This window comes from Sapajus apella, unplaced genomic scaffold, assembly GCF_009761245.1.
Source record: "Sapajus apella isolate SASKATOON/1434 unplaced genomic scaffold, GSC_monkey_1.0 scaffold117, whole genome shotgun sequence".
NCBI lineage: Eukaryota > Metazoa > Chordata > Mammalia > Primates > Cebidae > Sapajus > Sapajus apella.
The window spans coordinates 5,217,132-5,244,477 of NW_022437057.1; the positions used below are offsets into that span (position 1 = coordinate 5,217,132).

General features: G+C 45.8%; 1 protein-coding gene and 1 non-coding gene across 4 annotated transcripts in view; both read left to right on the forward strand.

Moving 5' to 3' along the window:
- Positions 1 to 12,444, forward strand: part of HRH2 (histamine receptor H2) — a 52,369-nt gene extending 39,925 nt beyond the window's left edge. For 2 of the 3 annotated variants that reach the window (XR_004263520.1, XM_032260393.1), the window contains one exon: positions 9,487 to 12,444. Coding sequence is in view for 1 of the 3 variants with exons in the window: in XM_032260393.1 (XP_032116284.1) it covers positions 9,487 to 9,679 (193 nt within the window). In the remaining 2 variants the exon portion in view is untranslated. The remainder of the gene's footprint in view (positions 1 to 9,486) is intronic. The other variant, XR_004263519.1, reaches the window with a different exon arrangement.
- LOC116538163 lies at positions 5,347 to 5,451 on the forward strand. The gene has a single exon (XR_004263529.1). It is a non-coding gene; the product is annotated as a U6 spliceosomal RNA (small nuclear RNA).
- Positions 12,445 to 27,346: the final 14,902 nt, after the last annotated feature.

Consider the following 27,346-nt stretch of genomic DNA (forward strand, 5'->3'; position numbering starts at 1 on the left):
AGCATACCCCACACCTCCGGCTGCCCTCTACCTGGAGAGCCTTGCCCACCTCCCTAAACACCCCTCATGGCAACAGACGCAATAAATACCCTACCTGCTCCATGGAGCGTCCCGTGAACTCCATGGCCAGAAATGGCTTCTGTGCCACACAATCTTGCTGGTGCACACCCACTCACACTCAGAGGCAACACACCCATGCACGCTCAGGCACTGGAGCACACACACGCTCTTGTGTGCAAGCAGACCTGCCCCTGTGTGTAGTTCACACCCGTGCATACACTGGCACACCCCTCACACACTTGCTTACAGGCTCATGTCTGTGCACATATGCAGTCTTGTTTTTACACTGCAGCAATGAACCCAAACGTTTTACCACCCTTGAGATCAGCAGCCCTGCCCAGTTCATCTCCGTATCCCTCGTATTATACCTCTGGACCGTTTTGCCAAATCTATTTAGCCCTCCCCATGGGAAGCTGCATGCCGCAGCAGGAGAGAAGTGTGATTCGACGTCAGGGAGCCGTGGGTTCAAATCTGAGAGTTGTTACTGTGTGACCTGGGGCGGCTCTTACCCACCTGGAGCCTTGGGTTCATGGGCTGTTAAATGCACACACCTGTTCTCACTTTATCATGCCATTGAGACGGTTAAATAGAAAAAAGATGCAAAACACCTAGTTCAGGCCCCAGAAATTGAGCTGTCGGTAAATGCTACTTCTTGACAGTCATTTATTCATTCACCAGCAAATTCAGGGCTCCTGCTAGAGTCACAGCCAATCCCTCCCTCTCCCAGCCTCTGGGTCAGATCCCAGACTGTAGCTCATGAGTGTTCAGGAAAATATGTCCTGGGAGCTCCGTCATCAAAATTCCCTTTATAGGCCTAAAGCTCCCAGACCCTCACTTTTCCTTTGTCATGGAAAAAATTAAGAAGGGGTTAATGCCTTGTGACTTCAACTGTTGATCTCAAGTAAGTCCCCTTATTTGGTGCAAAAGTGAACCCAGGATGTTTGCAAAGCTGTTGCTGAGAGTCTGCCCGGCCTGCTCAGCAACCTACTCATGCCACCTGATAATGCAAGAGGAAGTGAGCCCTGCCTTACAGGGGCATCCCTGCCATTTGCACTGCCCCTCAGTCTCCACTCCTTCAAAGCAGACCCTGCGGGCAGGCAAATCCTCTGTGCTTACTTCCAGAAACCCAGGAGAAGGCCATGAGAAAAGAATTCCTCATGGAATACAGCGCAGTGGCTCACGGCTGTAATCCCAGCACTTTGGGAGGCCGAGGCGGGTGGATCACAAGGTCAGGAGATCGAGACCATCCTGGCTAACATGGTAAAACCCCATCTCTACTAAAAATACAAAAAATTAGCTGGGCATGGTGGTGCGCACCTGTAGTACCAGCTACTTGGGAGGCTGAGGCAGGAGAATGGCTTGAACCCAGGAGGCGGAGGCTGCAGTGAGCTGAGATCGCACCACTGCACTCCAGCCTGGGCAACAGAGCAAGAGTCTTTCTCGGAAAAAAAAAAAAAAAAAAAAAAAGAAAGAATTCCTTTCATGAGCAGAGGACCGAAGTGTGGTCATTTGGGCATAGTGGGTAATGTTGGTTTGTGGCAGAAAACAAGGGGGTGTGAAGAGAACACTGTAACTGGTCTCTACTTTGTGTCCTGAAATTCCCATCACAGGGTATTTTAAAACAACCAAAAATTAGGTGTGGCCTAGAGAAAAGGATGACTCCCGATTTTAGCAAAAGTCTAAGGCAATGAGAAAGACCCCTAGTGAGGCGGGTTGTGGCTGGCCCCAAGGGCAGGAGCCATCCCTTTCTCCTCCTCAACCTCCTCCACTTCCATTTCCTCTTAAAGGAGAGATGTCCTGGTGACCCAGTTCCCAGGATGTAGGTGAAGCTGACCCTCTCAGTCTGGGGTTTCTTGTGTGTTGTTCAGTACAGGATCAGCCCAGAGCCTCAACACACAATCCCTCTGCTGTCAGTTTTTAGGCAACCTCAGGGACAAAGATTTACAAAGGAGGAAGAAGAGAAGGAGGATTCCTTGAAATTTCAAAACATTCTACTTTTCCCATCTCATCTCATGCCTCTGACGGCCTCTTCTTCAGGATCACCCCTGTTGTACAGATGTGGAGAGGAACTGAGAAACGGAGAGAGATGGAGTTGTCTAAGACCCAGCAGCAGGGCATGAGGAAGGCTCAGACAGCACAAGGGACTCCTGGTTCCGAATCTCACACCTCCTCCCATTCACTGCTAGCACAAAGTTGCTGCTCAAGCGGTGAATGTCCCTCACTGCCTCCCCGCAGGGTTCCTGCCCACAAGGCTCTTGCAGCCTGGCAGTGAGAAGGTAGATGCTGAAATAAAGCCAGAAAGTGGGAACCGGCTACCGGACACAGCCAGGGGAAGCCCAACTGCTTCTGACCATCTGTGAATTAGGGAAGTCACAAGACAGGAGAATCACTATTTAAACTGAGATCCATTGGGGTTTTCATTCATTTGTTAACACACATGAACACCGATTATAAACTTGGACAAAGTAAATTATGTAAGACCCAATGCCTGCTTTTATGCACTCCTGTTTAGTCTGGAAAATGGACAAGTAAGCTGACACCTAACCCAGGGATGTAAGCGCTTTGGCAAAGGGGCTGCAGGAGACAGGAGGGAACCACTAATCCTGAGAGACCTCAGAGACAGCTGCCCAGAGGAGATGATATGGAACAGAGTGTTGAAGCAGGAGAAATTGATCAGCAAAGAAGAAAATACAGCAGTGGGAAATACAAAATCTGTCCAAAGTCACAGATGCAAGAAATAGCAGAGTTCTGTCTGATCATTTGTATGATAAGCAGTGGAAGGAAATGGAAAGGGGCACTGGCATTCATCATCTGTTGTCCTCACATTAGTCCTGTGAGGTCGCTATTATTAACTCATTTCACAGATGAGGAAACCGAAGCTCAGAGCGGGGCTGAGCAAAGCTACTCATGCGGAGTAGCTCTGAAACCGGGTCCTATCCCCTGGTGGCTGAACTTATTATAACACCCTCCGTATAAAAACACGAGATTCAGATTCAAATGGCACTTATTTAAGAATATGATTAGTCTGAACCCTCTTAACTGCAAGTAGCAGAAACCCAGTTAAAAGAGGATGGGGTTTGGGAGATAGGTAACTGACGCACAGAACTGGAGAGACTAAGAGTAACTTCAAGCATGGCTGGATCCAAAGGCTCAAATGTCCTCAGGAATTTGTCTTTCTCCAGCTCTCTACTCGGCGTCCCCCTGTGTTGACTTCATCCTCAGCCAGAGTCGTCCCATTGAGCCACCAGCAGATCCAAGCTTCTATCTTAACATCTTTGCAGACTCAGTGGAAAAGTATGTCCCTTTCCTACTGTTCCAACAAAAGCTCCAAGCTTCAGTTTCATTGGCTGGATCAGGTCATATGTCAACCCCTGAACCAACTGTCATGTACCCAACCCTGAAGCCAGGGCAAAGGGAAATAGGTCAACTCCACCTAATCTACAAGGACAAAAAGTGGGAAAGTTCAGATCCCTAAGAAGAGTCAAGGTGCTGTTAGCATGAGAAGGGAAATTGAGGATGGAAATGTGAAATGAGGTATTTATCACAAGCACTTACTGTATGGCAGATACGTGTTATACACACCTAGAATCCCATTAACATCTGCTAGCTTCCAGTGTTCTGGCTCAGGGCAAAGATGGGCCATGGGACCATGAAGGGGGTTGAAGAAGATTAAACCTGCTAGAATCTCTGCAAGTGGTAGGTTGGTGCAAAACTAGTTGTGGTTTTTGCCATTAAAAGTAATATACTAGAAACTACATAGCATGGGAATCCCAGCTTGGTTTCTCATCCCAGCTTATGCATGGCATGGGGGGCAAGCCAAGTAAGAGAGAGAGGGGCTTCTGCCATTGGGATTTTGAAAGTTAACGCATGTCAAAATGCCTCGGATAATCACTTAAAAAAACACAGAAGGTAGAGATTCCATATGGTATAGAGGAAAGAGAATGAGAAAAAGAAATCAACTTAGAACAAGAAAAGAGAGGGGGGAAATTTAGAAAAAAAAATGGAACAAATGTAAAGCATAAAAACAGATGGAAGAAATGAATGAAAAAAAATCAGTAATTAGAGTGAATATAAATGGAATAAATTGACCAATTAAAAAAATACAAAGATTGTCAGGCTTGGTTTTTAAAATCCAAACAAATGTTTTTACAAGGGCTTTAAATGTAAAGAACAAAATTTTTGGAAGCATAGGAAGGAAAAAAAGATATACTCAGCAAATACTAACTGAAAGAAATCTGAGTAGCTATGTTAATATCAGACAAAGTGAATATTAAGCAAAAAGTATACCATCTTTAAAGATAAATATGGTCACCATATTTTGATAAACAATTCAGTTTACCAGAAAGATAAATTCTAAATTTGTATGTACCAAATAACCCCACTTTAAAAATATGTAAAGTTGACAGAACTACAAAGAGAAATTGACAAAAAATCATTACAGCAGAAAAAGTATAATTTATCTCTGTCAAAATTTAAAGACTAAGAATATAAAAAATCAGTAATTAATATTTGGAAAACACAAAATGCTTAGAACACCATCTCTATAGAGAGTACATATTCCTTTCAATGGAACATTTAAAAAGCTGATCATATATTAGGCTAAGAAGCATGTGTCAGCATATTTCAAGGCACTGAATATGTTTCACACAGAACAATTCTCTGACTACAACAAAATTAAATAATAACAAAACTCTTACATAGTTGTAAACATGTTTTTAATAGCTCATGAGATAAAGAAAAAATAATTATGGATATTATAAAACAATTTAAAGTACGCAACACTGAAAATACTGCACATCAAAGCTTGTAGGATACCACTAAAACTCTACTCAAAAGGAAATATATAGCCTTAATGGCTGGTATTTTTTAAAGCAAATTTGAAATTTAATGATTTAAACAGCCAATTTAGGAAGCTAAAAAGAACAACAAAATAAACTCAAAGGTAATTAAAGAAAGGAAACTGTAGAGACAAAGGAAGAAATTAATGAAACAGAAGACAGTTTTAATAAGGAGAAGAGCAACAAAACCAAACGTTAGTACTTTGGGAAGTTCTGGCAAAACTTGCTAAGGTAACAGAATAAACAACATAAAACTATGAATAATAAAGGTGGGATATTAATATAGATGTTGCAGAGTTCAAGAAAGAACATTCTGATCAATTGTATGCCCCAAACAAGAAAAAACTAAGGTGAAATGAATAAACAAACAGAACTTGCCAAAACTGACTTGGGAAGAAATAGAAAACCTGAAGGGCCCTATAACCATTAAAAATAAATAAAATGACAGGCTCACTTTGGCAGCACATATACTAAAATTGGAGCCATACCGAGAAGATTAGCATGGCTCCTGTGCTAGTATGACATGCAAATTCATGAGAATTCCATATTTTAAAAATAAATAAGTAATATGAATAAAACGCCAGTAGTGTTTGGTTTTGCAAATGAGTTCTACCAGACACTCAAAGAACAGTGATCACTGTGCAGTCCTATACAAACTCTCTCAGAGGAAAGAAAAAGAGAGAAATTATCCTGTTCATTTTATGAATAGAAGAATAATGTAGATTCAAAAATAAGTATAAAAAGGAAATTACAAGGTAATCAGAAACATGAACATAGTTACAAAAATTTCAAAGTATTAGGAAACATAATCCTGCAATATTTTTAAAAGAAAAATATAATTCCTCATGACCAAGTTAGATTTATACAGAAATAGGTTGCTTTCATATTAGAAATGTTGCTAATGTAATTCAGCTAATCAACAAATTAAAGAAGAAAAAATCTTTGTAAGTATTATATCAATAGAAGCTGAAAAAACATTAGGGCAGGGCATGGTGGCTCATGCCTGTAATCCCAGCATTTTGGGAGGCTGAGGCAGGCAGATCATCAGGTCAAGAGATTGAGACTATCCTGGCCAACAAGGTGAAACCCCATCTCTACTGAAAATACAAAAATTAGCTGAGCGTGGTGGTGGGTGCCTTTAGTCCCAGCTACTCAGGAGGCTGAGGGAGGAAAATTGCTTAAACCCGGGAGGCAGAGGTTGCAGTGAGCTGAGATTGTGCCACTGCACTCCAGCCTGGCAACTAAGCGAGATTCAGTCTCAAAAAAAAAAAAAAAAAAAGAGTAAGTTTAAGCATTTATTCATGATTTGAAACACAAAACAAACAAAATCCTAAACCACTTTTAAAATAGGGAGCAGGGCTGGCCATCACACTCCTATTCAACGTATTACCAGCGATTGGTCCAGTAAGACAAGAAAAATAAATTTTAAAAAAATAAGGGAGGGAAAAACAAAACTATTATTATTCACAGCTAATAACTACCCTCTATACAGAAACCAAAAAGTATCTACAAATTGTTGTCATGAATAAGAAAGTTGAGCCGCATTGCCAGACATAAAATCAACGTACATTGTCAACTTTTGAAAACTACCATTTATAAGAACAATCAGAAAATTAGACATTGAAGAAGAGCTAAATAAATATCTTTCAATGATTATATACTTTTCTTCATAAAAATCTGGTGTGTCATTTGTTAGATGAGTACCTAGGTATCTTGTGATTTTAGTTGTTGTTGTAAGTGGTATCCTTTTATAGATTGTATTTTCTTACTATTTCTGATACATAGAGAATTGGACTCCGTATATGCAACTGATTTTTGTATAGTGATCTTACGTCCAATATCCCTGTTATACCCTAACATTAATTCAAATGACTTGTAGATTCTGGAGGAAAAGATTCCATATTATAATGATGTTTGTTCTTGCCAAATTAATCTGTACGTTCAGAACAATTCCCATTAATCCAAACAGTGTTCTCATAGAAATTGACAAGCTGATTCTAAAATCTGTATAGTTGAGAATAGGCTCAGGAATAGTCAAGTCTTTTCTAAAGAGGAAAAAAATAAGATATAGCAATTAAATCCTTGGTGGTAATGCTGCAAGAATAGAAAAACAGACCAGTGGAAAAGGATAGAGAATTCAGCTAGCACTCACTGAAACACGTATGCACCAGGAGACAGGTTCAGTGAAGTCCTGAACAGCATTTCTTGTTAAGGATTAAAAAGTGGAAACAATCCCAATGTTCTTCAACAGGTAAATGCAGAAATAAATTGAAGTCTATTCATACAATGAAATACTTTTTAAAAATTATGTCACATTGTAAACACATACATAGTAAGGCTCCCTGAACCCATCATACAGATGCAAACAGTTATCAACTTACACCCAGTCTTTTTTTTTTTTTTTTTTTTTTACTGCTCCTTGTGGAGCAGACTACCTACCCCACAGGTAGTGTGCTGGAATAGACTTTTTTTTTTGAGACAGGGTCTCACTTTGTCCCCCAGGGTGGAATGCAGTGGCATAATCTCAGCTCACTGCAGCCTCAGCCTCCCAGGTTCAAGCGATCCTCCTGCTTCAGCCTCCCAAGTAGCTGGGACTACAGGTGCATGCCACCACGCCCAGCTAATTTTTGTATTTTTTTTTTTATAGAGACAGGGTTTCGTCATGTTGCTCAGGCTAGTCTTGAACTCCTTGAGCTCAAGCGATCTGCCTGCCTTGGCCTCCCAAAGTGCCAGGATTACCGGCATGAGCTGTGACCCTAAAATACTTTACAACCATGAAAACGAGCTGCAGCTATACCTCTCAAAAATATAATGTTAAACAATAGCAAAAATTAGCTACAGAGAAAAGATCATAAAATATGATTTCAGATATATACAAGTGAAATACAGGCAGAGTAACACAATAGATTGTTTAGGGATACAGAAATATTTGCTGAAATAAATCAGGGGCTAGCAAAGTTCAGTTTCCTAATCCGGCAGGTGGTTCCACTGGTATTCTTTTCAATATTCCTTAAACCATGCATGTGTGTTTTATATACAGTCTTTGGATGCTTAATGCATTTCATTTAAAAATATTTAATGAGTAAATTGACATGTAACAAAGAAATAGGACTGAATAGGGGAAGACTTGAGATGTTTGTTTTCTTTTTAGTTAATCCCTATGGTCTCAATTTGTTACTATGAACATGTGGCATTTCCAAAATAGCATTATTTTAAGTGATTTTTAGGCCCCTTAGAAGAAGGGAGGTAGTTATTTCCTAACCTAGAGCTACCTTTTCTTCGATAATCTCACTGAATGCAATGAGAGTTGCCTTCTCAGAGCCACAGGCTGCGTCTGGAATGTTAATGCAAGGGCAAATACCTGCCTGCATGGTCAAATATGTACACTGCTATCACGGTAAAGGACGGTCACAGGCTCTGAAATGCCAGAGGGATGACCTTGAGGCCCAGGTGCAGGTGGGGTGTTCAGGGAGGATGGGAGTGACCAGTCTACAGGCTTGGCCGTACCCAGGCCTCCTGCAATGGCTCAGCCGGCTCATGCCCTCTCACGGAAGTAAGTGCAGATGTCAGCTCTGTCCTTGTTCACAAAGCCTTACAAAGTCGGGCCTCCAAACCCACAGCTATCGTCAGGGGGACGCTAAAGTCATGAGGGTTCCCTTCTCTTCCTCTATGTGGAAGGGGGAGGGAGCAGTACACTTGATTCCCTTGGTGGCCGAGGTGTTCACAGCTGATTTGAATGCCAGGAGTCACTCAGATTCTCCCAAACTTCTTCCCCCACTCATGGCATGCTGTAGATGCTCAGGAATCATCTCACTAAGACTCGGAAATGGCACACTTTGACGGGGCGCCTGCTACCACACAGCCTGTGTGTGCTTACTTTTATATGTATTCTGTAAGACTGAATTCTTTCAGGAGTAGAAAAAGTGAGGACTGGGGGCAGTGGTGGCTCATGTCTGTTATCCCAGCACTTTGGGAGGCTGAGGCAGGAGGATCGCTTGAGCCCAGGAATTCAAGACCAGCCCAGGCCACAGAGTGATAACCTTCTACATTAAAAAAAAAAAAAAAAAAAGGAAATTAAAAAAAAAATTAGCCAGGCACAGTGGTGCGCACCTGCAGTCCCAGCTAATCGGGAGGCTAAGGTGGGAGGATCCCTTGAGCCTAGGAGTTAGAGGTTGCAGTGAACTATGATCATGCCGCTGCACTCCAGCCTGGCAACAGAGCAAGACCCTGTCTCAAAAAAAAAAAACAAAAAACAAAAACAAAACAAAAATCCTGAATTGGATATTTTTATCTTCATTTGAAGTCCAGAAAAACTAAGTAACTTGACCACAGGCATGCAGCATCTTAGAAGTAGAGTTGGGATTTGAAAGCAAGTCTCCTGAATGCTCCTTCTTGTGGGTTGAGGGAAGAAGTCCTCGTTGCCTGTGGACTGCTCTGAGTGTCAAACGGAAGTCCCCCTCCCCTCCCCCCCCCACCCCACCCTTCCCAGGGCCTGGCTTAGTAGATGCAAAATCATGAGGCTGAACATGGGCCGCCCCTGCCTTGCTCTGTGGCCACCTCAGCCTGGTGTGTGCTTGTGTCTCCTCAGGAAGCCAGCACTGTCCCGTACTTCATGCTCCAGCAACCTCCTGAGCTGCTACAAGAGCCTGTGGGGGCTCAGGTTCCTTTGGAGACATATGGGAGGCCCCTCGGAGGAGCCGTCGGGGGAGCCACTCTCTGAGGAGTCACAGAAGAGACCTCCCTGGAAAGCGATGAGGACGCCGCCCTCCCGGGCTGTCTAGACCTGGCCCCAGGACACTGAAGATACTGCTCCTGGTCCCCAAGATGTGACTCCTGGAGCTCCTAAGGACCCAGTCTCCAAAGCCACCAAGGACTCACCCTGGACTGAGTGTGAGGGCTCCCAGAACACACAGCTGGGTGTGGGGTCCTCAGGCCTAGGGCAGAACAGCCTATTCTGTGTTCAGCATTCCCAGACGGGCATGCAAGACTCCTCTGGGCCCAAGTGGGCCGAATCCCATAGGTTCCAAGCTCACATTGGTGCTGGCCCTGGGAGTCATGAGCAGAGACGGTGGGACAGACAGGGATGCGTGCACATGTGTACGCATGGGTGCATACGTGTAGGAACATGCATGACCTCTGAGCAAGGCAGAGGGTATTGCAAGAAAGCACTGGCCTCTCACTCCTTCATGGGTTCTGCAGGATGAAGGAAAGGAAAGGAAAAGACAGAAAAAGGAAGGACGTAGTTTTCAATGAGCACCTACTGTGTACCAGGTGCTTCCCTGGCATGAGCTCTCGTAACCCTTATAGCAGCAACATGAGTTTACGGCAAGGATCACCACCACCCTGACTTTACAGAGGTGGAAACAGACTCAGAGAAGTGTGGGACCTGTCCAAGGCCACTCAGCACCTAGAAAGTGTGCCTGGCACATAGGAGGCATGCAAAAATATTTGTTGAATGGGTGAATGAATGAAAGGATGGGTGAAAAGCCGGCCCTCAAGCCCATACTCCTGACACTGCACTACCCCGCCTCTCAGGACAGAGGGCAAAGATTTCCTTGACTCAGCCACCTTCCTCCTAGCAAGGCTTACAGCCCCAGGCTCTGGGGTTCCTGCTACAGTATGACCCTCTCTGGTGCTTGCCGTCAAGAAGCGGTGTGTGGTGGACTTGCTGGGGAGAGTGTCTGCAGCCAGGCACCATGGAGGGAGAGGTGGAGGCTGAGGGGCTATAATGGTTATGAGTGGGGGATTTGGGCCCCAGCACTGTCTGCTGGCTGAATGACCTTGGGCACATCATCTAGCCCCTCTAAACAGCTTTTGAGTCCCCTGTCCAAGAGGGTGGGCTCCCTGTTCCTATTTACAGGATCCGTAAAGAGACTCAAAGAGATAGGGTAGTGCCAGCCCCAGAGAGAGGGGGCTGTGAAGAGCCTTCTGCCACCAGGGCTTCTCAGCGGCATCTCCTGGCTGACCCTGACACTCAGTGTTCTTTGGTTTCCAAGATGCCCCGTGGTCTTCCCCCTCCCTGACATCCTTGACCTCTCCTTTCTGTCCCTTTTACAACTCATTGTCCTCTTCCTGCCATCAGATGTGGCTGTTCTCCAGGCTCAGTCCAGAGTCCTCTCTTCTCACTCAACATCTCTCCCTCTGTGACCTCATCTGCACCCACAACTCCAGTTACAAGGCACGAGGTTCGGTTACGAAATCGCTCACAGATTTATGACTGCAGGCTTGGCTCTTTCCGGGAGCTTGAGACCCACTGCCGCCTCCGCAACACCTCCACCTGGGAGATTCAAGGGCGCTCTCCCTCAGCGTGTCTGCAGCTGTGAGCCTACCTTCCCCCTGCACCCGCCCTGCTTCCCAGCTCCCCTTCTCACACCAAAGCCTTCACAGGGTGAGGGTCCACCTTGCCACGTCCTTTTGCCTCAGTCCTCATGGAGTCCTGTCTCCACCATCTGCTGGCTTCTTCCCATCTACTCTGTGTCACTCCACCCAGGCACCATCGTCCCCATCAGGACAGCTGGAACAGCTCAGCACTTCCACCCCCACGCAGTCCACCCTCCACCTGACAGCCAGAGTGGGCCATGCCAGAGCAACCCAGGTCATGCATCACAGGTGGATAAAACCATCTTCAACCTGGCCCTGAGGCCCTGTGTGCTGGGACCCTGCTGGGCCCTCTCCAGCCTCCCCCTGCACCAAGCCTCCTCCATCACTTCACTCAGGACCTGCTGTCCTTTCCCTTTTGGCTTGATTAACTTGCTCTACCCATTCCATGTTCAAAGCTGTTTCCATGACTAAATGCTCCTTCTGTCCATTTCAGTGCTCTGAACTGTCACTTCTTCAGGAAGCCCTCGTTGACCCTCCACACCAGGCCAGGCCCCTGCCACAGCCCTCAGACCTCTCCTTGGAAGGCACTGGCATGGCTGTGATGTCACAGCTGTTTGTGTGACTCCTTGAACGTTGTCTGTCTCTCCTCCTCACGAGGCCATGGGTCCTGTCTATTTCCAGTGACCACTGTCTGTCTAGCCCCTAGAGGAGAGTTTGTTACATGGTAGGAACTTAATAAATACGTGTTGGATGAGTGAGCAGAGGAAAGAGACAGTGCAGAGAGCGGACAAAACAGATGCTTTCAGCAGTGTATCTGCCAACAAACCTAAAGGCATGATTTGCCCTGGTGACCCCCAGAGGTCCTTAGTCTCTTGGCTGAATTCCTTCTGGAATCCCGGAACCACCTCCTTGGAAGGTTTCCCAGGAGTCGAGGCAGGCGGGTCTCTCAGTCATGGCCACATGACCTCGAGTGAAAACAAACCAGTCTGGCTGATCACAGACTCAGCTGGTCACAGCTCTGGCCCGAGGCGCTCACGCACCACCCACCACAGCAGAGGATGCCTCTACGTCTGTCTCTGGGCTGCCTCCACCTTCTGCAGGCCTCCTGGGGCCTCTGCTGGCTGCAGAAGTGGGGTGCATGCTGCCTGGAGGAGGAACATCTGTGGTGGGACCCCAAATCCATGTTTGTGTTACCATCGTGTTCCAATAAAACTATCGAAACAGATGCTGCCTCACGCTTTTATTTTTTAACTTCCTGGTGAGGAAATGCTTCCCAAACTTCATCATACGGTGTCTGGATTTAGAAAAAGAGTCATGTTAAAATGCTGGGGTAAAGGCCAAATTAAAAATTGCCTTGAAAAGTAAAGACGTTTTCCAGAAGCTAGCTTCATCTTAAAGGGCCACACCAGAAGTGAAGGAAGGGCTGGTCAGAAGGACCCGGAGAGCCAGGTAGTTGGGAGGAGCTTGGTAAGTGTTCCTGGAGTGGAATAGTTCTGAAATTGTCAGATGCAGAGACACCTTTTTTACGTGGGAGAAAGAGGAATCTTTAAAATGGAAAACCTGCCAATCAAGCAAGCCCACAATAGAGAGTGGGTGGATGAGGCGCAAGTGAAAACCAGGTCAGGAGAAAATGCACGGATTTTGTGCAAGGAATGAATCCCAGAGCTACCAACAGAAGAGTTTTGGGGAGGAAGGAAGGGAGCAGGCCAGAGTTGAGGATGATGTTTGATCACCACAGTGTCAGCTGTGAGCCGAGCTCCCTGGCATGGGAGGGAGGAGGCTGGAGGTTGAAGAATTCTGAGTTTCCAGCCCTCCAAAAGAACCCACTAAGACACACCTTGACAAATTTTCACAAGAAGCGGAGGACATTGTGTGTAAATCAAAGCTTACGTATTTTATGTATTACAAAGATTTTATGTATAAAATCTCTCCAAAATGAGATTTTATACATATTTAGGGGAGAAAAGACAAAGCTGGAAGACTTGGGAAAGGTGAAGGTAGTAAACTGGGTTGTGGATGATGCTAAACAGTCCTGAACTGAACTGCTGACCCCTGAGTGACAGCCCGGGTGTGATGAATATCAGGGCTCTTTATAGGCTGGGGCCTGGAAACTGCAATGCCCAGAATGCTGTGGCAGCAGGCGCAGATTCCACCAGTGGGAGTCAGAGAAGCAAAAACCAGGATCGCTAACTAGGCAAAGGGAAATGAGGTTGCAGAGGGGGAAGGAGACCAGAGAGTTTTTGGGAAGCTACCAAGACTCGGGATATGAGGCCCAAACAGGCTCCATGGGCAGGCTGGAGGCTTGGCGGCCACATTAGGAATTGTGTCTCTTCCCACGAGTCACGGGAAGCCTTTGAAAGGTTTTCAGCAGAAGGGGCTAAAGGCATTCATTCTCCAGCAGAGAAAATAGATCAGGGGGAGGATTGAGGGCAGATCTTGGGGGTGGACAGGAATATTCTATGAGCATCTTTGCTCACTGCAGACCTCAAGCTACATCTGGGAACCCAAAGGAATCAAAGCTCGTGCCCACCTGAAAGATGGCCATGCACCTAAATGTAAAAGGGAATGAGGGAAGGAACGAGCTGTGGGGAGAGCAGGGTGGCTGCGGCCGCGAGGGAGGCTCAGTGCGCGAGTGTGGGAGGAAGTGGATCCAGCAGCCAGCTGCGAGGTTCTAGAGGAAAAGGCTGCTGAGTACCCCAAGCCAGGTGGTGTTTAAACCCGGTTTAGATGCAAGGTGGGTGCTGGGGAGTTGCTCGGTAGCCAGACTGAGGGGTGGTTTGGAATCCCATTCTACTCACGGCGACTGAGCCCCAGCAAAGCACCCTGAAGTTCACCGTGGCTTGGTGTGACCCTCAGGACTGCTGTGGAGGGAGAGTTCACCATCCTTACTGTCCAGATGAGGGAATGGAGCTCGGGGAGTTCAGGTGGCTCTCCCCACATCACACAAGCTGGGGTCACACATTTCCCACTGGAATTCCAGCATCCAGTGAGAATTCAGGAGCCTCAAGCCTGCAGGGTGAATAGAAGGAGCACCCTTCCCAGCTGCCAAAAGACCTTGGGGGCTCACAACTCGGTATTTTGGAGGTCTTTGCAGAAGCCAGTGCCGTGTCTCTGACCTCATTCAAGGTCACAGAGCACAGAGTGCTTCTCACGTCCTGAGGTGTCACCCGGCAAGCCACTGCACTGACCTGGCCTGGCCTCAACCCTCACTCCATGGGCCATTTGGGGCATTGCCAGAGTTCTCATGTACCCGGCGGCCCTGGCAGGACTCCCACCATGGGCCATTTGGGGCATTGCCAGAGTTCTCATGCACCCGACGGCCCTGGCAGGACTCCCACCATGGGCCATTTGGGGCATTGCCAGAGTTCTCATGCACCCGGCGGCCCTGGCAGGACTCCCACCATGGGCCATTTGGGGCATTGCCAGAGTTCTCATGCACCCGGCAGCCCTGGCAGGACTCTCAAGGAAATAGGGGCCCAATACGACATACAGCCTGGGCCACGTGGCTCCCAGATAAACCTGTCCGTCACTTTCCACTGACTTTTACAAGCCCCTTCCTGTATCCAGACATGATGTCAGCCCTTCTACAGGCACCATTTTGTCTCTTCTGCGGCCAGCCATCCCAGGTAGAGATTAGCAACCCCACAAGCGGTTAACAACTCTCAAATTAACAGCCCGAACAAGCAGCGTATCTGGGGCTCCAACCAGATTTGCTTGTCTCTAAGGTCCAGATCTTTTCTTTATATCTTTATCTTGAAATTAATTTTTAAAGACATAAGTGATACTAGGCATACAATCTTTTTTTAAAATGGAAACATTACAGAGAAAGGTAGAGTTCATTTGACACCCCCCCGACGTCTTTTTTCCCTAGCAATTTAGCATGAACTATGCTAAATGTCTCCATGCAGCCACTGTCACCCTGGTTTGCTGCATGGTGTTTGGTTCAGTTTTATTTGTTTTGTTTTTTAACATAAAAGTTATACTGCCCCTCAGGAACCAAACTCAACAGTATGTCTTCAAGTTTCAACCAAGCTACCACATAAAGATCTCCCTCATTATTGTTAGCCACGGTGGGGGGGTGTTCTGTGGTATTGGTAGTGGCAGGTACCCTACAGTTTAGCTGTATTCCTAGCCACAGACATTTGAGTCATTTCTATTTTTCGGCTGTTTAAACAGTGACATGCTGATCATCTGACAATGTTTCCTTGTGCACATGTGCAAGTGCAGTTTTTGGTTGTGTGTGTGTGTGCATGTGTGCGCGCGTATGTTTAGCATAAGCATACCTGCAAGTATCTTTCTGGATGTGGCATGTGCGTGCTGCCAAACAGCCCTCCAGAGAAGCACAGCATGTTCACACTCCCACCAGCAACACTGGGAAGAAACTGTCTCTTCACAGCTTCAGCATCCCACCCGTGCCTTGTAGTCCTTCTAGGCCTTCTAGAGATGCCCTACTTCCAGGGCAGGACAGAAAATGTAGGTAGAAGAAATACTCAGACCTCTCTGAGGCTCACCCCAGGCTCTCCATGAGCTCTATCAAGTTCTGCCTTCCTTCTCGGATCTCTGTGGAGGAAGCCAGCCCTGCCTGAGTCACCCAGATATTAGCGGCGGTATCAGCTAAGAAGGGTCACAGTAGTGCTGTGTAACAAACATCCACAATACCTCCCAGCATATGGCAGTAAACATTTATTTAGCTCATTCATCTGTAGGCAGCTCCTTTAGGATGGGCTCTGCTGGGATGGTTCAGCATTGCTTCCAGTGTCTCCCGTGCTCTCCTGGGACCAGCAGGGACACCCAGGCATGTAATTCTCTGGGAAATGGCAGGGATATAAGAGAGCAAGCCCAGAAACACATGTGCATTTCAAATTTCTGGGCATCTCATCTGCAAACACACCATGAGCCAGAGCAAGTTCCGCCGCCGAGTCATGGATGGAGCAAGTAAATCCTCCTCTCCACTCTTCAGTGGAATGAGATGAGAGGTGAATGACTATCTAATCCACCACAGAAGCCAGGCCAGATATGAGCTGAAATCTGCCTGACACCAGAGTCCTGCAGAGCAGGAGTCTCAGGATGGAGACACTGTCCCCAAGTAACTGGAAATGAGGTCTTTAAGCTCCTCAACTCCCCATTACTGAACCTGCCTTCAGGCTCTTACACATGCCACAATGATTCTCTACCCTGCCCCACAGTGAGATCTCCAGGACTCAAACCTGGGCCTTGGCACTGCTTGGCTGTGAGCCTCTCAGTGTTCCACCCCCACCACCACTGCCCACCCCCGTGGCCTGGCCCTACCTAATGGTCCAGGCTCACTCACACTCCTCCGTGTGCTGTACTCTCTTCCCTTGCTCAGGGACCCAGCCTCTCGTGCACACTCTCACTCCATGGTCATGTCCCCTGCAGAATTCCTTTCCCAGGCATCCTTCAGATCCCAGCTTGGGCCTCATTTCAAAGTGATCCCTGTACCTGTTCCCAGAATAATTCATTACTTCCTCCCCTGGCACACTCCTCTGTCCAAGAGACATATCACAGACATCCCAGAGGGTCTAACTCAGATGCTTTCAGGGGCCACCAAAGCTCACTGGCATAAGAAAAATAGAAGAGGGTGCCTAGCAATTCACAACCAATGTCCCTGCTGTTGATCTGCACCCCAGCCATGCTAATTGCACACATGTCCATATGACCTTGGCCAAAAGGGACCACAGTAACTCTGCTGGACGGTAATGCTGCCACCTGGGACTGTGGGCCCAGAGTCTATTTTTCAGGAGAAGACATATATTTGGATATTTATTATGGATATTAGAGGGGTTAATATTTGTAAAGCTCTAAGAAGGATGCTGGGGACATAGTAAATGCTGTATACATATTAAAGTAAGTGGATAGATGGAAGGAGGGGAGGGAGAAAGGAAGGAAGGGAGGGGGAGGATAAATTAGATAAGCCTCTCTTTGAAAAGTTGATTAATTGAAAAAATAAAACATTAGTTGGGTCCGGTGGTTCGCGCCTGTAATCCTAACACTTTGGGAGGCTGAGGTGGGCAGATCATGAAGTCAGGAGTTCGAGACCAGCCTGTCCAGCATGGTGAAACCCGGTCTCTACTAAAAATACAAAAATTAGCCAGGTGTGGTGGCGTGTGCCTGTAGTCCCAATTACTCAGGAGGCTGAGACACAAGAATCGCTTGAACCTGGGAGGCGGAGGTTGCAGTGAGCCAAGATCGCACCATTGCACTCCAACCTGGGCGACAAAGAGAGATCACATCTCAAAAAAAAAAAAAATTAAAGCACTATACTGAAAGAACCAAGCCTTTTTTATTGGCCACATTTGACCAGAAAGCTGCCAGTTTGTGGACTCAGAAACAGGACTACTCTGTTACTCTGGGGGAGCCCCTAGAGGAGAGAGTAGGGGTGAGGTATGGCCCCTGACCAGAGCAGACACCACCAAAGATGCCCCTCCCTTTCCCTCTGCCCCCACCAACACCGCACACACACTTCCCTCAGCTCTGGGGAAACTGGAGAGAGCAGGGAGACCTCAGAGGACAAGAAACACAGGGAGATTGGAAATCGCCTCTGTCTTGACCAGGCTTTCTCTGCAGAGCTCCAGAGAGGTCCCAAGAGCTGCCGGGACCTCAGAAAAGGCTTTCAGTGAGCCCACTCCTCCCATCTTCATCACCGTTGCCCTAGGTCAGGCCTCTGCCATACCTTTCTTGGACTCCCCACTAGTCTTCCAGTCCTCATTCCCTCCTCGTCCAATGTGTATGGACCCGTCCCTGTGCCCTAAAGGGCATCTCAGAGCCAGCAGGTCATGGTATCTGAGTGGCTTTGAATTCCAGTTGAGGGAACAAGTCACACACAAGTTCCTCCACCCACCAATGGGGATAAGTGTGGTATCACACAGAGTTGTTGGAAGGTTTCAAATGATGTCATGCCTGCAAAGTGCTTGGCAAGATGCAACCAAAGAGCTTAGACAATGTCATGTGCTCAGTAAGCATGAGCTATTGCTACTGGCAAAGTACAAGCCATTGAGTGCTCTTCTGCTTAAATGCCTTTGTGGCTTTCATTACCTTTGAATGCAGAGCTGGCTACTTGACTTGGCATTGACAGCCCTGCCTGATCTAGCCCTTGTAGCTTCCCTGCTCCCACATGGATGCAATTTCCAGCTGGGAGATGTACACACCCTACTCTAAATGGCACATCCTTGACTTGTCGATTCTGAGCCTTCCAGATACCAAGCCTTTGCAGGCTGCCCCCTCCCCAAAGGAATGGAGGTCCTCCACCAACCTTGGAGCTCAGTCCAGGATGTAGGTGCCAAGTCAGGGCTGCTCTGGGCATTGAAATTGAACGTCTCTTAGACTTAGGGACAGAGGTCATTCTGAGTTGACTCCAAGATCTTCTCCCAGAGACCCAGCATTCATCTGATCTAGAGCCTGAGCCCGAGAGAAAAATGTAGGTGACCGACACAGAACCCTGGGTCTTATTCTCTCATCCGTAACATGGTAGTACTAGGGACATTTTCCTTATGCTGCTTATAGCCCAAACTGCCTTTTCCAAAGAAGGTCCCTTATTGTTAACTAGGTCCCCTTTGTTCTGCTGTGCACCTGGATGAATCTGAAAATGCATTTATCTGCATAATAGTGGGAGAAGAATTTGGAGTTTGTGAGGTACAGTCTGGGGTAGCAGGTGGTGAGGAGGAGGGATGAGAAAAGAGAAAAGAGATAAAAGTCGCTAGGATGGGGACAGAATGAAGTTAACCATGTATATTCCCAAAATGACACTTGGAAGAAAAGTAAATGCCTCATATTCATTTTATAGTTGTACACACTGATATGGTGTAAACGCTTCTCCACCTCTCCTCCTACACAAAGATCTCCAGGAGAGACCATTGCACTATGAGTATTTTAGCTTTGGTTGGGGGCGGGGGTAGAATCTGGGAAGGTGGTGGAGTTTGGCATCTGGGCCCACATAGATCACAACTGAAGGGACCCTAGAGGAGGCAAGTTTCCATAGGCAAAAAAGACCAGGTGCTCCGGATCCTTGGAGAAGTCACTGGAATCTTAGGAAGGCTGTGGTCTTCCTAGAGGGTAGTGAATGAGTGAGATCAAGCCAACCTTGTCCAGATCTCAAGGCATCAGGAGATCACAGACCCCATTTTAGTTACACGAGTTTAATAAAATCTATCTTACAGGTTATGTTGAGGATTAAGAGATGATGAATGAAAGCATTTGATACATAATGATAACATTATTTGAGGTGAATTTTCTTTGCAGTTGTGACTCCCTCCAATACCAGAAACAATACTATAGAAATGTCCAATTTGAAGATTTAGGTCTCCGGCAGCATAAAATGCTAAAGAACTGGGTGGATCTAAGCAGGTGTTCAAATAATTTGAAATCTCTTAGACTTGTATTGTGTATGAGAGGCAGAGGGGTGAGGACCCTCTCAGTTCTTGAAAACTGTCTCCTCTGAAACATGTCACTAAAGACAGGACCGGCCCAAGCTGAGTTAGGGTGTGAGCCAGCCAGATGGTGGGAAGCCCTGAAACATCATAGAAATAAACCACACTATGCTAACTCCAGTTTCCAGGATTGTTCTTCTCTCATAGCCGGAGAAATGTTCTTTGGTCCCCACACTTGGCCCTGTAGGGAACTTTTCCAAAATCCCTTGTGCTGACCCTTTTCTGGAGTGTTTTTTTGATTGAGATATAATTCACATACCGTAAAATTTGCCTTTTAAAGTGTACAATTTAATGTATTTAGTATATTTACAAAATTCTGCAATCATCACTGCTAAATTTTGCAACTTTGCAAAATTTTGTATCATCCCCAAAAGAAACCTCACACTCATTAGCAATGACTCCCCAGCGCCTGACAACCATGAATCTACTTTCTGTCTCTGTGGATTTACCCACTCTGGACATTGTGCCACACATAGGTCATCAGAGCGAGCTTGGAGCCCACAGTATCCTCGCTGAAATACAGGAACCCAGTAGTTCATGCCATCAGGCTACTTACCAGTAAAAAATAATGCATTGTCTAGAGCTAAAACCCTCTCCTGTGCTTCCCACTAACTTCTTTGATTTGGATACTCCCCAAATGAAACTAAGGAAGGAACAAAAACCACAAAAAAAAAAAAAAAAGGGAAATGATTTTCTGAGTATTTTCTGAGTACTGACTCCACTGTGACCATGGAAGTAAACAGGTAAGTGACTTTGTTTCTGTATATAGGTTTTGTTAACAGAAAAATCAGTTTTTCCCTGACCCTGCTAGATTAATATTGAACAAAGATTGAAAGACATAGATCTGAAGAAATGCCAAACCATTTACCTCCCTGGGAGCCTTGATACCAGCAAAGACTTATCCCAGAAAAGCCCTTTTCTCCCCCTTTGTATTGCTAAGAATTTTTACCCAAAACGGGAAGAAACCTAAAAGGTGATGGCATTTCCTTTGAGTATCACATGGGGGTCCTATCTAGCAGACCTACCCAGGACTATCTGATTTTCCAGGGGAATGTCCCCTGTGTTTGACTTACTGTTTACTATTGATTAGGGCCCAGACTCTGCAAAGTTACATGTTAACTTGTAGAAGATTAAGTTGCAAATAGTACCTTTTGGCCCATTAGAAATGCAAATGGTTTCTGTCCAGTGGGAAAGGTACTGCCAAGGGTTATAATTATTGTCCTGTAGGACACTGACCTATTTGTGTCTAATTCAGCAATCCTATCCCAAGACATTCTTCCACTGATGGTCTTTAACTGTTTCTCAGATTATTTTTTGAACCAGCTCTATCTACCATCCTACTTGTTCTCTCATTAATGAGTTAAATTGTTCTGTGTCTCGTGTTGACTATACATCTGTGTGAGTCATGTGTTTAATCTTTTGAACAGTATGCTTATTGAAATCTTGGGTTCTAACCACAGCCAGTGGGCAGGGACGCCCCCTGCTGGCAGGGCCATTTTATCCATTACACATCATAAGCACAAGCTTTTCAGAAGCTTCCAAAGATATTTGGGACCTGAACAAAAACAAAAAAAAAAAAAACAGAGGCTTTAAAGCATGAAAAAAAATGCAAATTTAAAATGAGTTTACATTTGATTAAAATCTACAAAATGCAATATTTTTATTTTATTTTTATTTATTATTATAATCATTTTTTGAGATGCAGTCTCGCTCTGTAGCCCAGGCTGGAGTACAATGGCGCGATCTCGGCTCACTGCAACCTCTTCCTCCCCAGTTCAAGTAATTACCCTGCCTCAGCCTCCTGAGTAGCTGGGATTACAGGCACCCACCACCACACCCAGCTAATTGTTTTGTATTTTTAGTAGAGATGGGGTTTCATCATGTGGGCCAGGCTGGTCTCGAACGCCTGACCTCAAGTGATCCGCATGCCTCAGCCTCCCGGAGTGCTAGGATTACAGGCATAAGCCACCACTCCCAGCCTAAAATGTAATATTTTAGATGTCTATAAAGTATAGCTTGTCAACCATAGCTCAGCTCAATTCGCAATTACGTAAAAAATCTCTTTCATATGGGATATTCTGAGTGTTTACAATGTCTGTTCGGAGTTCCTCAACACAAAGGGGGAAGGCAAGCTCTGTGCATCATGTTTACTTAACATGAAATGAAAATGAAAATAGGCATGTACATAGGGGCATTTGCATGCAGGGGCATCAGCCAGCCCCATCTGCCGTATTTCCAAGATGAGATTGACCTAAAACTATAGAAACCCCACTCCACCTGTCAAGGCCACTCTGGCTCTCCAGGATCTAGTGGGAGAGTGCAGGCATAATTCATGCCCTCTCCTGGCTCCCTCTGTCACCAAGATACTAGGCCATCTGTGTGGTGCCTTGCCCACACTCAAGTCCACTGGGCTCTTCATGCTAGTCAGCTGTCCATTCAGGCAGCAAGAGACCCGCCTTCCCTCTACACAACCCGCCAATCTTCTTGAGGGTGTGTGCTCATAGAAATCCCCTTCGGCTTTCCTGGTGACAATGGCCAGCTAATGAGCTTGGCTTTGTTGAACCCTTGCTGCAGGCTGTGAGAACCTAGCACAAAAAAATACTCTGGGTTTAAAGAACAGCTCTCCTTTGCTCTGATTTTGAGCTGCCTCTTGAGCAGTTCCTTGACCAGCTGGTATCATGGGTCACTCCGAGGGGCGAGGAAGAGGTTTCAATGAGTCTTGCTTATCTCCACATCCACAGGACACAAACCATTTCTTGAAAGATTTGAATACTGATTTTGACAATTTAGAAGTATAAATTTTGGACAGCCATGGAAAACATTTCAACCATAAGAAACTCTCAGCCAGGCCAAAATTGCTTTTAGAGCCTTGGGGTGGGGATGAAGACTCCTGTCCTCTCAGTTCTGAAACCATAATCAGGCCAGCACTATTAGTGTTTACAAAACCAAATTCAATTTTGACCCCAGATAAGAGGAGAACACAGACATGCAAACTGCAGGCCTCAGGGCCTTTGCCAAGGGGAAGCCACACTCCTCACTGGGCCTCAAAACCCTGAGATAGGAGCTCTGGCTCCAGTTCAAGTTCTAAGGTAACCTTAGGGGGCCTGTTACTTCTTTATTTGTACCTTGGTTTTCCCATCTGTAAAAAGGGATGAATGATCAAGTCAGGATTGAATGATAAATGCAAATAACTCATCTAGCACATATCTAGTACCTAGCAAATGTATGTTTTCCAGGTCCCATAATTTTGAATTAAATAAAAATTTAATTCATCCTACGTGTCACCAAACAGTAAAGGTTTCCAGGTTAAGAAAAAATATATCCTGTGGTTTAATGTTTGATGAAGATCCTTTTTATACGGACACCTTAATTTGGGGGGGGCTTACTCCACATCTCAATAACGCACTAAGATGTTCCCAGACACCACCTGAAATGACTCTCTCAAGTGTTCAATTCAATTGCAGTTCACAAGCTGACATAACATGACTGCCTGCAGAATCTGGTTAAACAGAAACATTGATTAGCTTTGATTCTGCAGTCTTCTTTTCATATTCTGGAATCAACTTTTTTTTTTTTTTTTTTTTTTTTTGGTGAAAAGCAAGCAAGAGGACTGGAAGGAAGCTGACAAATCAGTGAGAAGGAGGAAGGCGTCCTGGGGTGAGATTATCAGCAGCAGCAAGGGCGCGGAGGTCTTACTGGGGATTGCTTAAATATTTACCCCAAATTTAAATAGAATGTGACTTTTAAAAATGGAAGGAATTAAAAATCCTTTATTTGGCAAAATCAAATCCATCATTATTCTTCCAAACCAGTGGTCTCAGGAAACACAAGTGACATGTTATTAGAAGAAAATGTAAATGTTTCATTTTTGTACATTGCTGCTGGGTGATTCCTGTTACCTTGTTATTTCCTGTATTTATTGCCATGGCAAGCAGCTGTCAATCAGGGCTGCCCCAGCAGGGAAGCACCCTCTCACATTTAAATCCTTTCCTCTATCCTGAAAAGCCCTCCTGCCCAATGTAGAATGCAAACCTCCGCGTTGCTCAGCCTTCTTTGCCCCTAGCGTGCAGACATGACTTAGAATATCCCGATCAAAGGCTCGAGCAACTTTGATTTAGAAATAAGCTCCTCTGAGCAGTGGGATGGCAGAATCATATGACAGTCCTATTTTTAGTTCTTTGAGGAACCTCCATACTGTTTTCCACAGTGGGTGTTTAATTTACACTCTCACCAACAACGTGCAAGCGTCCTCCTTTCTCTGCATCCTCACCAGCATCCATTATTTTTTGTCTTTGCGTTGAGACTGGGATGAGATGGTAGCTCATTGTGGTTTCTGCCGGGCAAGGTGTCAGAGCCCCAGCACCAGGAAGGGGTCGATTCATGGATTGCTTAAAAATATATATATACTGACAATAGTATAGGTTTGAAAAAGAAAGTTTATTAGAAAGGAAGAATGCTGTAAAAGGGTGCAACAGGGCACCTCAGCAAGACAACAGGCGGCAGTGGGTTTTTCCTTAGGGGTATTTAAGGACCTTAAGGCAGGAGCTTAGGGTTGGTTGTAAAATGAGTTTTGGCATGACATTCCAGAGATGCATAGACATTTTAGTTACTTGTAAAAGTTGAAAGAGGCCTGGAACCAGATGCTGACTGTAGATACTAGGGAAGTCTAATTACTTCTAATTTTCTCCAGATAGGGAGTTTTGCCTCTGGAGGGCCTGTCTGAGGGTCACCAGGTGGTCTTTGCTCACTTCTAAATTCTTCAGATAAGGAGCTTTGATCTCTGGGACTCCTCCAATGGTCACCAGGTGATTTTCACTCTCCTCAGTTTCTCTGTGGATTTCTGTGATGACAGACGTTGAGCATTTTTTCCTATACCTGTTGGTTATTTGTATGTATTCTTTTGAGAAGTGCTTATTCTAATATTTTGCTTATTTTTAGTCAAATAATTTGGGCTTTTTGCTATTGAGTCCATCAACAGATAAATGGTTAAAGAAAATGTGATATCTATATATACTCGTGTTAGTCCATTTCATACTGCTGTGAAGAAATATCTAAGACTGGGTAATTTATAAAGAAAAAGAGGTTTAATGGACTCACAGTTCCACATGGTTGGGGAGGCTTCACAATCATGGCCAAAGGCAAAGGAAGAACAAAGGCAAGTCTTACATGGTGGCAGGCAAGAGAGCGTGTGCAGGGGAGCTGCCCTTTAAAAAGCCATTAGATCTCGTGAGACTTATTCACTATCATGAGAACAGCATGGGAAAAACCCACCCCTCTGATTCAATTACCTCACACCGGGTCCCTCCCATGACACGTGGGGATTATGGGAGCTACAATTCAAGAAGAGATTTGGGAAGGGACACAGCCAAACCATATCAATACATGATGGAATATTATTCAGCCATAAACAAGAATGAAATTGCTGTAATATGAATGTGACTAGAGGTCATCATGTCATGTAAAACAAACCAGGCACAGAAAGACAAAAATCACATGTTCTCACTCATATATGGGAGTGTAAAAAGTGGGTATCAGGGAGCTAGAGAGTAGAATGGTGGTTACTGGGGTCTGGGAAGGGGAGGGGATGGGGGGATGAAGAGAAGTTGATTAATGGGTACAAAAATACAGTCTGATAGAAGAAGGAAGATCTAGTGTTTGATAACTTAGTGAGGTGACTAGAGTTAACAATAATATATGGCATATTTCAAAATACCTAAAAGAGAAGAATTTAAATGTTCCTAACACAAAGAAGAGATAAATATTTGAAGTGATGGATATCTCAGTTACCCTGATTTGATAATCACACATTGTACACGTGTATCAAAATATCACATGTACTCCATAAATATGTGCAACTATTATGAATACATTTTTTAAAAAGGAAGGGAGGAAGAAGCTTCTCTGTGCAGGACAGAATGTGGTGGGCTCTGGCAGTAGCTGGCTCGCCCCAGTGCACAGGCTTCCAAGGGCAACCCTAGCTCCCAGCCAGGCCAGTCGTGCTGCCAATCCGTGAGCTTTGCAATAACCCCTATGCTAATAAATCTCTCCCTGCTTAACACCCAGCTCCTGGCCTGTAATATGTGTTCACGGAATTCTAATTACATGAATCTGCTTGGGGAGAAGGACTGGCTCTGCTCTGAGGTTCGTCTTCCTTACTAATTGGGAAGCCAGGGGCTGTGTCCTTCAGATGCTTTGCCAGAAACTGCTCAGCACAGATCAGGCCCCACTGAAGGTGGAAGACAGGGAGGAGGGAGCAGATGTGGCCCCCAGCCCTGCCCCTGGGCTGAGTATTATTGAAACCCCCCTTTTTTTGGTATATTCCTGGAGATACCTCATCCCTGCCTGAGAAGATTAGACAAGGGGCCCTCCGAGGACCACCTTCAGACACAGGCATGAGGAGCCTTGCTTTGGAAGACCTGGCCCTGTCCCTTCAGTGGCCCCTACAGGGTCAGGAGTCTGTGGGCCACCCTGGCTCCCTTCTAAACCACAGTTGCAGGAATTGGGTCCTGGATTTCCTTGGCCAAATGGTGCTAAAACCCAATTCTTGGGCCTCTACAGGCTTGCCCCCAAATCCAACCTCTCAAGGGTGGACCATGAACATGGCTAGGACCAGGGGTTGCTACTTATGAGGGGATAAGGAGTTTTAACCATTGGGCATGCATAAGACCTGGAGTGTATGGGGTGGAGCCCAGGTGAGAAGAGACAGAGCAAGGAGGCCTCCTGTCAAGGCCTAGCTCTCCTCCCCATGCCATATTCTGGTGCAGAACACCAAGGAGTCCAAAGATTCCAGATTTGAACCTGGCTTTCTGGGTAGTTTTAAAATTATACTTTCTCAAGATCAAAACACAGAAGCTATTTAATTTAATAATGTGTCTATGTACCAGTTACCTATGGCTGTGTAACAAATGACCCCAAAATTTAGTAATAAATTTTAAAATGACACACATGTGTTATCTCACAATTTGTGTAATCAAGAATCTGGAAACTGCTTAGCTGGGTTTTCTGCTTCACAGTATCTTGGGAGGCTACAGTCAAATCTCAGCCCGGGATCTACAGTCTCATCTGAAGGCCCAACTAGGGCAGGGCTGGCAGCTGAGTTCAGTCAGTGGCTGGCTGTCAGGCAGGCTGGCCTCCACTCCTTGCCAGGAGGAATCTTCTTCACCAAGGCATGCATGCCAAGAGGCATTATGAGATTGTAACAGAAGTTACCATTTTTATAACCTACTCATGGAAGTGACACCCCCATCACTTTGTCTTGCTCTACTGGTTAGAAGCAGGTCTCCAGCCAGCCTACCCTCAAGGAGAGGTAGTCATGCAAGGGCAGGAACATCAGGAGGTAGAAATTGCTAGGGCCATCTTAGGGGCTGCCTGCCATCGCCTGCTTGATTTTTGACTTGTAAGTATTTAGATATGTGGGATGTGGTCCTCCTGAGCTCCACAAATCTTAAGAGCAGCCCTGCTCTTTCCTGTGAGACTCACAAAGCACCTCCTTGCCAGACCTAAAATGTCCCCCCTCGGGGGCCCTAGCAGAATCCAAATGCATCACCTGCCAGGTCCGGGGCTCTGCACTCAGAGCTCCCACTGAGAGCCAGCGCTCCCAGATCACAGCCCTGCATCCTGGACAGACAAGCAGAGCCCAGTTCAGAGGGAGCTTCCATGAAGGACAGAAATTGCCACCTCCAG